Below are 17,295 nucleotides of genomic sequence, written 5' to 3'. Positions count from 1 at the left end.
AGCAATCATTTGGTAATTACCAAGGAGTAATTAATGCTGAAATTAGCCACCTATTACAAATGGGCTGCTCATTTTTCTACATCACATCCATTTATTTACCTTATTCGCTTGCAGAGCTCGTTCTGTGAACTCTGGGTTACAACTGCTCACTGTGATGGCCCATATGCAGCCTGGTGCTCTGCATTTCTGAGACCTTACCACACTCACTTTTGTATTTCTCGAGAGTTCCTTATCTAAAAGCTGCCTCTGCTTGAAGTGCTCCATCAGCTCCACAATGACACCAGATCTGGCGGCTCCAGGAGTCTGCTCCCCAATAGCAAGACCCTGCTGTCTCCTCAGCACGCCAAAGTCAGTCCTCACTCCATCTTCTGCGTGATGGACATTGGTCCCCTTAAGTCTCTTCAAAGACTCTTTTCTCTCTTAAATAAGCCAGCTGGAAGCAAGAAATCTAGTGTCCAGATTTCATCCTTCCTGGGACAACGATCTGGGAAAAAGGGTCCATGTGGCAAGTAGAGTCTAGGATGTAACAACCTGGGCTGCACTCCCTGTGGAATGATAGTATTACTCAAAGACACACAATATTCTGCTCCCATCTTCCTCCCTCTCTGTCAGTATCACGCGTTATTGGAAAATCACTTATTTCTGTAGAAAAACAAATTACAATTTAAAAGTAGCTTTCTACCTGTACATTTCCTTTAACAAAAGAACAAGCAAGGGAGCAGGAGGCCTGTTGGGCCCTGGGCGTTATAGGGCAGGTGTCTGAGGAGTTGAAAGGAACCAGCCCAGGAGAATGACCACTCAGGTGGAGATCCCCGCAGCCTCGGCAGGCACGTGCCCACCTGGAGAACAGGGCTCCCGAAACTATCCGGAATCAACCCAAGCTTCGGAATTAGGAACAAGCTTTTTCCTTTGTGAAGAATGTTACGTTTTTAATTTCATGTTAAAAATAAAAGGGGCAAAGAGTAAAAGAAGAAAACAATCTAAAGGTACAGAGTTCAGGCTTTGGCTCTGGATAAGGGGGGCCTGAATCCTGACTCTGCAACCTGCTATGTAGTTAACCTGGGACAGAGTGTTGGTCTCACTGAGCCTCAGTTTCCTTCCCCAAATAAAGATAATTATAGCACACACCTTACGGAGCTTACATGAGGGTCAAAAGACACAGTACACATTAAGTACTTCGCATGCTGCCTGGCACTTAATAAGCGGTCAGTCATCCTTTGTTGCTATTAACAACAACATCACGTTATCATCTTCATTGCTCTAACCCTTTCCACTCAAATTCTCATGTTCTAAGAAAGCTACACAAAGAACTATACTACAGTGTTTGAAAACTGCCATGTTTGTCTTTCTGTACCGGTTCTGAAATAGTAGAATGTTGTAATTGCCATTTTTCTCATACCCCTACCTACAACCCATCTGGTCTCATAAGTTTTGACTATTCTTTGGGGGACATGACACTTGGGAAGGTATAGAGTAGTAAAAATTAATAGAAAAAGTTGGGGAGTCTGCACTTTAGGGAGGGCAGGGCTCATGCCACCAATTCTCTTTCAAACAAGGAGGGAATGGCCATTAAACCATTAGAAAGGGACAATCTAAGCAGACAACCAAGAGAGACTTATGCGGTGTTTCCATTTGCCCTAAACACTGAGGCCCTTCTTTATTTGCACAGCTGGAAAATTCTCCATCCACCGTGATCTCTGAGGGAGAATCAGCCAGTGCTTATTTAAAATCTTGGCACACTGAACATCAGAGAAGGTCATCATGGTCTTATGGAATCTGGGCTAGCCGGCCCCTCTTTTCTATTTTCCCAGTTCACTTGTTTATCCAACAGTGTGAACACAGAACTGTAAATTCCACAAGCCATTCTACAGTGGCAATGATAGTTTTAATGTATTTAAAATGGCTTGCTGCTTTGCCTCATTAGGGCTGGTTCCCTCAAGATATGACCTAGTTATGCATAAAATGAAACAAACCATTGAGCTCCAGGCCTCTCTGGATTTTGCCAGTAGATTGGAGGAGGCAGAGAACTCCTATAAGGGATATGACTGTCTCTAGACATTAATTTCTAGAAGAAAGTATCTGAGGCCCACGAGCTGAGAACTGTCTCCTTGGTTACCAGCTTCCAAGCAAGAAGTTCTGCATACAATAAGTCCTTGACCACTGACCCAGGGACTACATGCTGGCCCTGACAATTCCTGTTCCTTCCCAGGGTCATGGTGTGGCCAGGTCAAGTCCAGCAGCCCAGTGGCTCCTCCTTGAGTTCTCCTTGGGTCTGCTCTGGTCCCTGGCTGTTAATGCTTCATTTCACTAAAGAACTTGGCTGAGTCAGGGCTAAAATATGTAAGAGGGGCCGCTCTGGACCTCATGTTACTTGAGATGAAAAATGTTATGCTGCCTCCATGTTATAGAAATCTGAGAATATAAACAATGATTTAATTAATGACCGTAGACTAATACTTGCTCACCAATGTTGCATGGTCTAAAACCCCACAAGCGATGCAACATGAAGCCAATGTTTATATGGGCACAGATGACTCGAACCTAACATTTCAACAGCAACTGCTACTTTGAAGAGTAACAAACAATAGCATTTTATTCCCAGAGTGAGGGAGGTAAAACTGTTGAGAAGGACTGACTCTGGCAGGGAAGGAAATGACTGGATTTGGACAGGAAGAAAAGAGAATCACTGTGGAATCCGGCAGCCCATCCAGCTAACAGCTATTATTCTCTCCTTGGATTTTCTGAGTTACTGGACTCCAACCTTATAAATCTAAAGGGCTCTATTTTATAGCCGGGCCCTAAAATACTCTGAGTTGACTAAATTGTCTTCAAAAGGATGCTTCAAAGATTCTTATAAACAACGACTAAAATGAAATTATGGTGTAATATTAGTTGATTAAGACAAGATTTCAATTTGAGTAATTTTCATCAGCTGGACACAGACAGTGGTAAAAACAATAACCCATGACTAAATGCATACTAGCTGATGGGAAGAATTGCAATCTGATGTGGCAGGAATAGCAGCAAAATTTGAAAAAAAAGGAGGAAATGGAGGGGAACTTTTTTTTAAGACCACAGAATAAAGGAAAAAATGAGGAAAAGTATAACTCAGTTAAGCTTTTCAAATGCCAACCAAGTTCCAAAACTTATTTCAAGAATGGCCTCTTTTCACAGAGGAAATCTGGGATCCACTCAGCCTCCCTCTCCTCATGCCTGTCTCTCTCCTATATTTCCCCCTGAAATGAAGTCAAGTACATTGCTCTGAGACAAGCAGAATTACTGATACTTTTTAGCAAAGCAAGTAAGCCAATAAATTACGATAACTGTGGAATGTATTATTTTAGCGCTACAAGGAATTTTTTAAAATATCCCATGCAGTCCTTCATTTTTACATGAGGAAATTAAGACTTGCTTAAATGATTGTTCCAAATACAAGCAGATAATTAAGGACAACGCCAAGCAAAGAGGAAGATGGGCAGAGGTTTATTTGCCTGGCTATGTACCTATTCTCTGAGAACTTCCCATACTCACCCATCCATCCATGCACACCTGAGCCCCAGTAGAGCGTGTATATATTTTTTCCCATGGGCTTATCCCTGCCTAAAACTGATTAAAGCAGGGGTAGAGTCCAGAAAAGGACATCATGTTTGGTAAAGTAGAGGGTCGGTAGAAACGAGGTAAACCCTCAATGAGATGGACTAATACACTTGCTTCAGCAATGGGCTCAAACATATCAAAGATCATGAAGATGGCACAGCACCGGGCAACGTTTTGTTCTGTTATACATAAGATCACCATGAGTCGGAGTCTACTGAATGGTAGCCAACAACAACAAAGAGATGTAGCCCAGTCTGGATCATCATAATCTCTATTATGGAGGAAGGGTGGCTTGAAATCACAAGTTGTAGTTGCAGCTCAGTCTCAAATGGAGATAACATAAACCCTCCTTTCTAATACCTTGCATTGCCAATAGTATGGGAAAAGTAACTGTGCTATGTGGACGGATGGGCAGGTACACTATGGAGCAGCCATTTCTGGCTATGCACATGTCATAGCAGTGAAAGCTTATCAAGAAAGAAGAAGAATGAAGCGGACATGCAGAAAGCAACCAAGAAGAAGAAAACCAAAAACACAGCTCCCTGGCCCCTCAGGAGACATGTGTTTCCCTTCCTGCTCTGGGTTCTGAGTCACTCCCCGCTCTCTCCAAACACTCCTCTTTTTAATTCCAGGGAGCAACTTTGGTAGTCTGCAACTAAAATAACTTTGCCTTAAGTCATCAAAGCTGAAACTGAGACTTGTAAACCCTTCCTTGAATCTTCTTTCTTCCAGTAAAGTTTAGAAGATTAACACAAAAATAGACCACTGAAATCCATCAATACCAATTTACTGTGCATCAAGACATACCTTACTCTATTAGTATTTATAGTAAATTTCCTAATTTTAAAAACATTGAAGTAGTACCCACTCCAAGTAAGACTGGGCTCTGTGAAAGCACTCAAGATGCAGGCAGAGGCAAAGGCTGCTCACAGAGACGTGCAGTCTCAGAGGAGAGATAAGACACGTTCACAGGCCGATACCAGATAATAACAGGAGGCATTTCTGCATCAGGCACTGAGACACTAGCTTTGCCTTCACACCTCATTTCATGCTCCCAACAGCCTCACAGGGCAGGTGATATAACTCAGATCCAGACAGGTTTGATAAGTTGCACATGGTTGGTGGATGGTGGAAGCTGGATTTGAACTTAAGGAGTCTGGGTTAACAGCATGGACTATACCTCTTAGGCTTTGATCTCTTGGCTGTGTGTAAAACTGGAGACCCCCATTACTTCCCTCCCTGTGCCTTCCCCAAAGCATTGTTTCTGGAAAAATAGGATCCAATAAATTCTGGTTTAATTGAAATTTTAAAATAAATATGAAATTAATTCTAGTTTTCAATTTTTGTATTCAAACTAAAAATTATAGATAACAGGTTATTTTAATCTAGAATTTTCCAGGGTGAGCTCCATAGAAGAATTTATCAGCAAGATGCTCCATCAAAAAAGACATTCATGGTCAAATGTGTTTAGGAATACTACATACCCTGTTGCCACTCTTGAGATCTAAAATACATATGAGCATAGTAAACTTATAGTGAAAAAGCATGCTGAATTTTGTGATCACATTGGCCTTTTCCAAAATTATTACATCTCAGAAACAATTTATCAATTGTTGTTGTTGGGTGCCATTGAGTTGATTTTTGACTCACAACAACCCATGTGACAGAGTAGAATTGCCCCACGTGGTTTTCTAGGCTTTCGAGATTATAATCTTTATGGAAGCAGATTTCTAGGTCTTTCATAGCTGCTGGGTAGGTTCAAACCACCAACCTTTTGGTTAGCAGCTGAGTGCTTAACTATTGTGCCACCTGGGCTCCTATTTATTGATTAACCCTTATTAATATAAAAAGGTTAACATGCATTGAACACTTATTGTGTCCCAGCACTGAACTAGGTGCCCAACATCGACCATCTCATTAATCCCTTTTTTTAAATTAGAGACAAAGGAGGAACTATTATCATTATCCTCATTTTGAAGGTTAGAACACTGCGTCAGGTTAACTGAATTAGTAATATAGGCCAAATTATGCTATGGGAACATATCAACATAAAAATCTCAGTGGCTTAACACAAAGGTTTATTTATCGTGCATACTCTGTATTAAGCATGGGTTAGCAGATGGCAGAATACAGGGCTCAGGGAGATTAGAAAGGCAGTCAGCTCCATGTAGTCACCAGGGGACCCAGGCTGATGAAGGCTTCCCCATCCCATGGCTACACCATCTGGGACCTGTAGCTTCAGAGTTCACAAGAGCAAGAGAAGAGAGTATGGATACTGCCACACCAGCTCTTAAATGCTTCAGTCCAGAGATGACTCAGGTTGGTTTCACACACAGCCTATTGGCTAGAATGAGTTCTGGGGTCCTGCCTAACTGCAAGGGGGCTATGGACTGAGGGAGAACACACTGATGCTTAGTGAACAGTAAATATTCCTGCCATCATGATTCTCCTAGGCTCTCAGCTATGAAACAGCAGAGGGAAAGGTTTAACCACTCCACTCAACTACGTCCTCAAATTTATAAACTGATTTTGGGAGAAGCTGTTACAGGTGTATCAACAAGTCATTTAGAAACACCCAGAACTTCTCTTAGACTTCACATTTGTCTCTTATAACACTCCACTTTCTCATGACTGTCTCAATTTCTGCACAGCTAAGAAGCTATTCAGAGCCAAGCACACTGGGGAGACCCACCTTTGTTGGCACAGGCCATCCACTTGAGGTTGTCTGCAAACGCGGCCTCTCGTCCAATGAGGTACGTGAAGATGCGAACCTGAAAGGAAGATGAACGCTCGGTGAGTGGTATTCACTGTTCATCATCCCGTGCAGACCACATGCATGGGTCACGCACATGTGGTTTACCTCTTTCATGCTCCATGCTTCCCATCTGCAGGAACATATTTAAGACATTTGAAGTACAGTCAGCAAGAAATATATTCAAAACTGGGGGGCTTTGATCTTGTAAACCATATGGCACTGATGGTGGTTGTTTTTCCGTGTGTAACTCACGACAGAGGAGAATAACTTGAAATGGGAAATTGGCAACATCACGGGCCTGGGTTTGCTCCACACATGAACAAGGATCATCCAGGTCTGAAGCAAATCTGCAACCATTACCCTCATTCTCACAGGAAGCGCAGTGTGTACTCTTCTTGGGAACTAAAACACCATTGAAAGACCCTCACAGGAGCCCTGGTAGCACAGTGGTTAAGTGCTCGGCTGCTAATCGGAAGGCCAGCAGTTCGAACCCACAAGCTGCTCCATGGGAGAAAGACATGGCAGTCTGCTCCAGTAAAGATCACAGCCTTGGAAACTCTATGGGGCAGCTCTACTCTGTCCTATAGGGTTGCTATGAGTTGAAATCGACTTGATGGCAGTGGGTTTTTTTGTGGAAAGACTCTCAACATTTCCCCTCAGTGGTGAGGTGTCTGGTGTGACTTTAGGAGGTAATTAACTGAGAGGAGAGGCACAGCCTATGGCCTGGAGATCTATGGAGGGTCTATAGTCCTCCTAAGGTTTTGGCATCCTGAAGAACAGAGAACACATGTCAAACCCTGGCTGTCTCATTTTCTATTGCTTTCTCCATTCTCTCTTATGAGGCAAAGACTCTCTGAAACAAAGCACAGCACTGCCCACTTACCAAAGTGGTATTTGAGAGTTAGATGGAATAAAGAGTTAAAAGGCTTAAAACCCTTTAATTTAAATTTAAAATGCTATGTGGATCAACACTACACAGTCAAACAAAACTCTTTCATCAGGCCAAATACAGGCCCTTGGCCCACATTTTGGGTTAAATGAAGGCATGATATCAGATGGATACTTCCTGACATGTAGCACCAGAGCTTTTACTAGATGATATCCTCTTAGTTCATCCAGCCTGGGTCAGGCACCCTGTTATTTTCTCTAATAGTATCCCCTACTGCTCCTTTAGGGCCTTTATCATAAACGTCATTAACTAATACCAGTGTGGTTACGTCTATCGGACTGTCCATTTGCCAGGGGAAAGGAAAGGATGTGTTTACTTCACCAGATGGAGTGTTACAACTCAATTCCTGAGCAAATAAAGACCTTCAAAGATTTCATTTTCATTATGAATATCATCTTATTTGGGTATTATAACTTGAGAACTTGAGGGTTTTTTTTTTTTTTTCTAATTGTGCTTTAAGTGAAAGTTTACAAATCAAGTCAGTCTCTCATACAAAAATTTATATACACTTTGCTACGTACTCCTAGTTGCTCTCCCCCGAACAAGACAGTGCACTCCTTCTCTCCACCCTGTATTCCCCATGTTCATTCAACCAGCTCCTGCCCCCTTCTGCCTTCTCATCTACCCTCCAGACAGGAGCTGCCCACATAGTCTCATGTGTCTACTTCTGCCAAGAAGCTAACTCCTCACCAGTATTATTTTTTGTCTTATAGTCCAGTCCACTTCCTGTCTGAAGAGTTGGCTTTGGGAATGGTTCCAGTCTTGGGCTAACAGAAGGTCCGGGGACCATGACCTCTGGGGTCCTTCTAGTCTCAGTCAGACCATTAAGTTTGGTCTTTTTACGAGAACTTGAGGTCTGCATCCCACTAGAACTTGAGTTTTTACATGATGGTTTAGTTCCAGCTTAAATAGATGTTTGAGTGCACGTTCTCATTATGCACTGTCAGTCTGTCCTCATTTGTGCTCAGTAAGGCAGCCATTTCATTCGGATCACAACTCCAGCAAGGGGCCTTCCTGGGTGAGTGGGCAGCCACAGAGGCTTCTGGCTCTCTTCATTTCCTCAGCTCCTTTCCACACCATACCCACTATGTCATCGTAGGAGAAAGGATTGTGTTTAGTTTTTGTTTTAAATTAAGAGATTCTGGCTTCTCTTGGCAAAAAAAAAAAAAAAAAAATTGCAGGATGCAGCATCATGTAACCAACGGTGGTGGCTGACTCCCCTACACAGGGATGCTTTTGCCATTCATTTTTCCCACTTGGCCACTGTAGGCATTTAGCTGAGGACACCTAATTTAGGGGAAACTGAGGCCCACGTAAGTGAGTTTCTGAATTTCCTTTCTGAGTTTCATCAAGGCCCCATCTCATGAAAGAGGCCTTCAGAGACCTCAGGACAGCACCAGGGTCTCTCCTCAACCTCTTAGAGAAAACCTCAACCAGCTCGAAAGCCCAGAGCTAGCACACACAGGAGCCCGGACTTGAATCAAGTCTCTTGACATCAGAGCCATGCTTTTTCCATAAACCTGTGCCTTTAATTTCAAGCTTAAGCTATTTAGAAGGAAAACACTAGACTGATAAAAATTTACACTGGCTGTTAGCCAAGGAGAAAGCTTAAGAGATAGCTCCCAGGATATGAAGCCATAAGTCTGTTTCTTTGTAGGCAAAGACTAGCCACAAAGCAGTCCATTTGTTTTTGAGTAAAGGTTCCTATGTGTGCTAGCTTCCTCCGCTGCCCAGATGAAGAACTTTAGAATATACTGAATTCTCTCTCAGAGGCATAGTTAAAACTCCAGAACAATGCTGTGAAGCACTGGCAAAACTTCAACAGTTTCTGATTTAAAAAGACGGCAACCCATTTGGAAAACCAGTAGGAATGCGCCAAACTCCAAGCCAGACATGATTGTGCAAGAATAATCGTGCTAACAACAATCACAATAACGAAAACCAGCACCATGACCCCTCCACCACCATCACTGTCCCAACTATTATGGCCTCTGTGGCTTCTACGATCAGCTCCATCCCCTGGGTCAGGTACTATGCTAAGGGACTTATAGGCATTATATTTGTTTTGTTGGTTTGTATTTTATTTTTATTGCTTATGAAAGAAAATTTGACCATGTTCATTATTTCCATTCATGTGTGGTTCTTGGCTCCCAGCAGAGTGGCCTCTTTATCTGAAGAGAAATGGCGTGAAAGTGGCTTGTTGCATTTCTTCCTATAAAATAAACATAATCAAATGCTGTAAGTCTACGCCCTGCACTTCTCACAATAATGCCTTTCAATCAGCCAAAAAAAAAAAAAGAAAGGAAATTTTACTCCAAAGTATAAAATATATTGGAGAGCAATTTAATAATAGCCATAGCTTTTTATATTTGTAATTTTTTGACCCAGTAATTCAACATCTAGGCATTTATCTTACAGCTGAGATAAATAAAATGCCAGCAAGAGCCAAAAAAGTAAGGGAGATGAGAGGAAGTGGTAGGAGTATGGCAAACTGTAGAATGTATATTTTCTAGAAGCCCCAAAATGCAGTTTTCAATATGTGCATGAATCCGCAATGATAAAAGTCCAGGGACATGCACTCTAACGTTACTTGTAGTGGTCGAAACTGTTCCACCTAACTGTCCACAGACATGGTAGGTTCAGGTAGTAGAACGCCATGCAGCAACATAGGAATACATCTGCTGTGAACTGGTGGTGGGGGAAAAAGCTATGAAGCACTGAATCCCATTTTTTAAAAAAGGAGACTTAGACTTTTTACTCCATAAACTTTTCTATTGTTTTAAAGAGTACTGCTTTAATAATAATAGATCATTTGAAGGAGGATAAAGACACCACTACTTCCTGAAAAATTCCATAAGGACATAAAAAAAAAAGGACATAGGAAGAATAAACCTAGCAGTGAAAATCAAGCACAAGAAGAGATATGTGGAAACTGAGTTCCACCCTTGCATATTCCAGGGAGGGCTGCTTTATTCTATGGATCATTTAATTGAGTGTTTTTAAAACCTCGATGAGGTCAACAAAACCAACAAGGTCAACCAAACCAAAACCCGTTGCCATCAAGTCGATTCCAACTCATAGTGACCCACAGGAGAGAACAGAACTGCCCCCAAAGGGTTTCCAAGGAGTGGCTGATGGATTGGAACTGCCGATCTTTTGGTTAGCAGCTGAGCTCTTAACCATGGTGCAACCAGGGCTCCAACAAGGCCAAATGGCTCCTTGTTTCCATCATTAACCAATTCTACATCTGATGGATTTTCTTTCTAACAACTGGAGGTTTTTTCCCTAAGAAGTACCATCAAACAAACTTTCACAACCATGCCTTGAGCCCTGCTTTTTCTGATGTGGCAAGGAACGTTAGCAGAGCCAGGATCTGGCGTGGTCGTGAAAGCCAGGTGCACAGCACAGACAATCACAGGAAGGAACCACGGTCAAGTCCTTACCAGGCCAGTCATGAGGATACACTAAAGTGCCACAGAAAGCCACAGCCTTTATGCTCACCATCTCCAGGCAGGGCACGCACCACTCTCATTAATACTCATTAACACAAAAGAAAGCCAGGGTTAAGGGGGAAAAAAAAAAAGTCTGCATCAGCCTATTCATTTTGATCTCCCATTTAAGTTTGGATGGTCTTTAAATGTTCTACAAACACAATTAAGCTTAATAGAATGTTAGGATGGAGATGTTTCAAAGTTCAAAGTCACTTAATTTATCTATTTAGTATAAAATTTCCCAAATGAAACAAAAACTCCATCCAGTTTTTCCCTAAAACCAGATAACGCTTCCTACTCCTGCAGATGCAATTCCCATCAGTAACTTAGTTGAGGTGAAGATAGGTAGTTTGAGTTTGTAAAAGTAATGAATCAAATTCTCTCCCTTCTGCAGCCGTTAAAATAGGGGAAGGAAAGGGGCTGCTAGCGGAGCCATGATAGGGCAATTGCTCAGGCAGAAAATGGGCTGCTGCCGCCTACACATCTCCCTTCAGTGATGAAGATGAGATCTGCAATGCCCTGAGCTTTTGAGACGGTCCAAGAGCAGCAGCTCCTCATCCATTCTGTCACGAGGAGCTGCTGAGCATGTACTGTGTGCGAGGAACCATTCTTCGTACTGGGAATATGATGGTCAACCAAATAAACTCACCAGGAGTTTCCATTTTCATGAGAGCTAAACAGACAATAAGCAACAAGTTCATATATAATCTTTTTAGCTGGAATACATGCTATGAAGAAAATAAAGCAGGTAAGGGGATGGACAGTGATGGGGCTGCTATTTCAGAAAGGAAGGCCTTCCCGAGGAGGTGATATTAGAGCAGGGATTTGGATGAGAAGGGATAATGAGCCCTATAGCTAGTGGGGAGGTGTGCTCCAGATGAAGGGAAGAGAAGGCATAAAGTCCCTGAGATAGTGATGTTTGAGGGATATTGAAAAAGCCAGGGAGGATGGAGTGGAGTCAGAGAAAGAGGTGGCAGGACATGAACCTGAAGAGACAATGGGTGCTAGATCACATTGGGCCTTGGAAGCTGCTGTTAGGCTTTCCTTGCAGCAAGAGCAAATGCCACAGGAGGGACTGAGGAGAAGCCTGAAATGATCTGATGTATTGTATTGGAAAAGGCTCATTTTGGCTGCAGGGTAGAACCTGGACAGCTGTGTCTAACCTGGCTGCCCATTCAACTCTTCCACGGAGCTCTTGCTATTCTGAACACCCAGGTCTCATTCAAGAACAATCGAATCAGAATTTCTGAAGGCAGGACTGCCCTTTGAATCTCCCCATGGAGATTCCAATATATATCCAGGTTTGAGAAACACAGTCAGAGAAAGGTAAGGATAAAAGCAGAGAGACCAAGCAGTAGGCCACTGCAATGTTCCAGACAGGAGATGACAGTGGCTCCGGACAAGGTGATGAGGGTTCTCAGACTTCACTGGGCATCAGAATCACCAAGGGTCCTAAATCACACGTGAAAGATAGAGTTCCTGTGCCCACTCCCCAGAGGTTCAGATTAAGTAGTCTTTTGTCGTTGTTATAAGTTGCTGTTGAGTCGGCTCCAACTCATGGTTGACCCCACATACAAAAGAATGAAATGTTGCTTGGTCCTGTGTAACCTTCAAGAATGTTGGTATGCTCGAGTTCATTTTTGTGGCCACTATATATTTTGAGTGCCTTCTAATTAGAAAAAAAAAAAAAAAATTTTTTTTTCTTTTCTAATTTAGTGGGGTTATCTTCCAGCACTATAAAACCAAAAAACCAAACCGCTGCTGTCGAGTTGATTCTGACTCGTAGTGACCCTATAGGACAGGGTAGAACTGCCCCATAGGGTTGGTTTCCAAGGAGTGGCTGGTGGATTTGAACTGCTGACCTTTTGGTTAGCAGCCAAGCTCTCACTTAACCACTGCGCCACCAGGGCTCCTCCAGCACCATACTAGACAATATTTTCTTGTGATCTATAAGGTATTCACTGGTTAATTTTTCCAAAGTCACCAGACCTTAGTCTCTCTTAGTCTGGAAACTCCACTGAAACCTGTCCATGATGGATCTTACACAGGTGGTCCTAGACCAACACCTTGCAAAATGCTATGGAGAAGAACAAAGGAAAGTAGAACTTGGAATTAAGAAATCAATGGGCAGGGAGTGGGGGGTGGGGGCAGTATGTGTGTCACTGGAGCCATTTCTAAGAATGCTGCTTCTATATATTGTTAGGTGTTGAGGTTAAATTTCAAGGAATTTACAGTCCAGTGAGCGGTTACAAAAAATAAAAGAGCTAGACCAAAATGACATTTTTAAAGAACCTTGTGTCAACAGAAGAGGGCAGGAATATCAGACACCAGCCTGACTTGGCAAGCAGGATTAGCCAAATGCACTTTCTTCTTTTCCCAGTAAAGGGCAGATCTGTACCCACCGAGCTGGGCGTTCACACCAAAGAATTGCTCCTAAGATTAAAATAAACCCACTCTTGCTCCTATATGCAGAGGAAAGAGCTGGGGACAGGGTATTCTGAAACCTCCAAATAAACAGTCTATAATTTTAAAGAGAAAGAAGGCACTCTTAAAAAAAAATTAACTAAAAATTCAATATTTCTGCCTCTAAAAACATGTACCTTATGTGGGTTGTATGTGTAAATGACTTTTGCTAAACTCATCATTCCAGCACCTATGGGTGTTCACATCCATGAGTTCAATGTCAATTCAGCTGAGTAACAGTCCCCAAAAGTAGGCATGTGGAATCACCTCTGTGTCTTCTCACCTGCTCACATCCCTTCGGACTCACTGTCTCACTCAAATAGTCCCTAAAATACCTCCAGGAATTTTCGAAATGATGCATGACTTTAGCTTTACAAAGAGATCTCCTGAAGTCTTTATGCTTTAAAGCCATTTTGATACTACCGAATATGTTCTTAATTTGTACCTCCAAGGAAGATATTCCTAACCAACTTGTATTATTATTTGCTCATTTATATGATTTCTGGTGCAGAAAAGCATTTCAGAATAAAATCTTTCATCTCTAAGCAGAAGACAAGGGATGGAACCTGATTATTCACAAAAATGCTTCATAAATCACTGCCAATATGTATCTTCATGAAAATTCAGCAAGAGTAGAGATGGAATTGGAGAAGGCTGCCTCCAATGGAAACAGTTACGTCAAGCAAGCTGCTTTAATCTACAAGCCATCAAGCACATAATAAAAGAAGAGGCATCCTTATCCAGAAAGATGAGAGGCAAATAAGGTAACACTGCCCTGAGCACAAATAAAATGGGATAAACTGAATTAAATTACAAAAGTAATAAAATTTCAACAAAGGAATATCATAGATCATTACGAAAAATCGACTGTCATTTTGGGATGCTCTAAGAGTCTGTATAATCTCCTTCCTCCCAAGTCCAAGTGCCTGATACCTCATGTGTGGTATTAAAAATATCACAGTTTAGGAGGTCCTAGCCAAAGCAATTAGGCTAGATAAAGAAATAAAGGGCATCCAGATTGGTGAGGAAGAAGTAAAATATCTCTGTTTGCAGATGACATGATCTTATACACAGAAAACCCTAAAGCATCCTCAAGAAAACTACTGAAGCTAATAGAAGAGTTCAGCAGAGTACCAGGATACAAGATAAACTTAAAAAAATCAGTTGAATTCCTCTACACCAACAAAAAGAACATCGAAAAGGAAATCACCAAATCAATACCATTTACAGTGGCCCCCTAGAAGATAAAATACTTAGAAATAAATCTTACCAGAGACGTAAAAGATCCATACAAAGAAAACTATACGACTCTACTGCAAGAAAACAAAAGAGACCTACATAAGTGGAAAAACATACCTTGCTCATGGGTAGGAAGACTCAAAATTGTAAAAATGACTATTCTATGAAAAGCGATCTATAGATACAATGCAATTCCAATCCAAATTCCAAAGACATTTTTTTAAGGAGATGGAGAAACAAATCACCAACTTCATACAGAAGGGAAACAGGCCCCAGATAAGTAAAGCATTATTGAAAAAGAAGAACAAAGTGGGAGGCCTCTCACTACTTGATTTTAGAATCTATTATACCACCACAGTAGTCAAAATAGGCTGGTACTGGTACAACAACAGATACATAGACCAATGCAACAGAATTGAGAATCCAGACACAAGTCCATCCACATATGAGCAGCTGATACTTTACAAAGGCCCAAAGTCAGTTAATTGGGGGAAAAGACAGCCTCTTTAACAAATGATGCTGGCATAACTAGATATCCCTGTACAAAGAAAAAGAAACAAGACCCATACATTACACCATGCACAAAAACGAACTCGAAATGGATGAAAGACCTAAATATAAAATCTAAAACAATCAAGATTATGGAAGAGAAAATAGGGACAATGCTCAGAGCCCTAATACATGGCATAAACAGTATACAAAACATTACTAACAATGTACAGACACCAGAAGAGAAACTAGATAACTGGGATTTCCTAAAAATCAAACACCTACACTCATCCAAAGACTTCACCAAAAGAGTAAAAAGATTACCTACAGACTGGGAAAAAGTTTTTAAGTATGACATTTCCAATCAGCATCTGATCTCTAAAATCTACATGATACTGCAAAAACTCAACTACAAAAAGACAACCCAATTAAAAAAATGGGCAAAGGATATGAACAGACACTTCACTAAAGAAGACATTCAGGTAGCTACCAGATACCTGAGAAAATGCTCACAATCATTAGCCATTAGAGAAATGGAAATCAAAACTACAATGAGGTCCCATCTCACTCCAACAAAGTTGGCATTAATCCAAAAAACATAAAATAATTAATGTTGGAGTGGCTGTGGAGAGACTGGAACACTTCTACACTGCTGGTGGGAATGTCAAACGGTACAACCACTTTGGAAATTGATTTGGTTCTTCCTTAAAACACTAGAAATAGAACTACTATATGATCCAGCGATCCCACTCCTTGGACTATATCCTAGAGAAATAAGACCCTTTACACGAACAGTTGTATGCACACCCATGTTCACTGCAGCACTGTTTACAATAGCAAAAAGATGGAAGCAAGCAAGTGCCCATCAACAGATGAATGGATAAATAAGTTACGGTATATTCACACAATGGAATACTACACATCGATAAAGAACAATGATGGATCCCTGAAACATTTCAGAACATGGAGGAACCTGGAAGACATTATGCTGAGTGAAATTAGTCAGTCGCAAAAGGACAAATATTGTATAAGACCACTATTATAAGGGCTCAAGAAACAGTTTAAACAGAGAAGAGAATATTCTTTGAGGGTTATGAGAGGGGGGAGGGAGGGAAGGAGGGAGAATGTTTTCACTAATTAGACAGTATATAAGAACTATTTTAGGTGAACGGAAAGACAATACACAATACAGAAGAAGTCAGCACAACTGGACTAAACCAAAAGCAAAGAAGTTTCCTGAATAAACTGAATACTTCGAAGGCCAGCGTAACAGGGGCAGGGGTTTGGGGACTATGGTTCCAGGGGCTATCTAAGTCAATTGGCATAATAAAATCTATCAAGAAAACATTCTGCATCCCACTTTGGAGAGTGACTTCTGGGGTCTTAAAGGCTAGCAAGCAGCCATCTAAGATGCATCAATGGGTCTCAACCCACCTGGAGCAAAGGAGAATGAAGAACACCAAAGACACAAGGTAATTATGAGCCCGAGAGACAGAAAGGACCACATAAACCAGAGACTACATCAGCCTGAGACCATAAGAACTAGATGGTGCCTGGCTACAACCTATGACTGCCCTGACAGGGAACACAACGGAGAACCCCTGAGGGATCAGGACAGCAGTGGGATGCAGACCTCAAACTCTTGTTAAAAGACCAGACTTAATGGTCTGACTGAGACGAGAAGGACCCCAGAGGTCATGGTCCCCAGACCTTCTGTTAGCCCAAGGCAGGAACCATTCCCAAAGCCAACTCTTCAGACAGGGATTGGACTGAACTATGGGATAGAAAATGATACTGGGAAGAATGAGCTTCTTGGATCAAGTAGACACATGAGAGTATGTTGGCATCTCATGTCTGAAGGGGAAATGAGACGGTAGCGGGGGTCAGAAGCTGTCCGAATGGACACGAAAAGAGAGAGTGGAGGGAAGGAGTGTGCTGTCTCATTAGGGGAGAGCAATTAGGAGTATATAGCAATGTGTTTATAAATTTTTGTATGAGAGTCCAACTTGATTTGTAAACTTTCACTGAAAGCACAATTAAAAAAAAATCCCAGTTCAGCAAAAAATGCCATTTGCAATCCCCTAGCAGGGAGATGGAAGTCTGGTTTTACGGCCATGTGTTTTGTTAAGGCAGAGGAGAGAGGTGTCTTCGGGTCACTCAGACACTGGCCTGAGGCAGCCCAATGCTGCAGAGTGGATTACACACGATTCATGAAGCAGTAAGAAGTCAAACTACTATCCAGCTCCATCAACCTCATTCAGGGGGCAGAGCCTTGTATAAAAGAAAGAAACTGCCAAGATCAGGAGACCTGG

The 17,295-nt window shown here is 41.8% G+C and overlaps 1 protein-coding gene across 4 annotated transcripts in view; it reads right to left on the bottom strand.

Annotated features, from left to right (window-relative positions):
* CACNA2D3 (calcium voltage-gated channel auxiliary subunit alpha2delta 3) overlaps positions 1–17,295 on the bottom strand; it is a 1,053,043-nt gene that overhangs the window by 352,557 nt on the left and 683,191 nt on the right. For all 4 annotated transcript variants that reach the window (XM_049863210.1, XM_049863213.1, XM_049863211.1 and 1 more), the window contains exon 12: positions 6,290–6,368. In XM_049863210.1, coding sequence (XP_049719167.1) covers positions 6,290–6,368 — 79 coding nt within the window. The remainder of the gene's footprint in view (positions 1–6,289; positions 6,369–17,295) is intronic.

Source organism: Elephas maximus, chromosome 20, assembly GCF_024166365.1.
Source record: "Elephas maximus indicus isolate mEleMax1 chromosome 20, mEleMax1 primary haplotype, whole genome shotgun sequence".
NCBI lineage: Eukaryota > Metazoa > Chordata > Mammalia > Proboscidea > Elephantidae > Elephas > Elephas maximus.
This window is presented reverse-complemented; position numbering and strand designations above follow the sequence as displayed.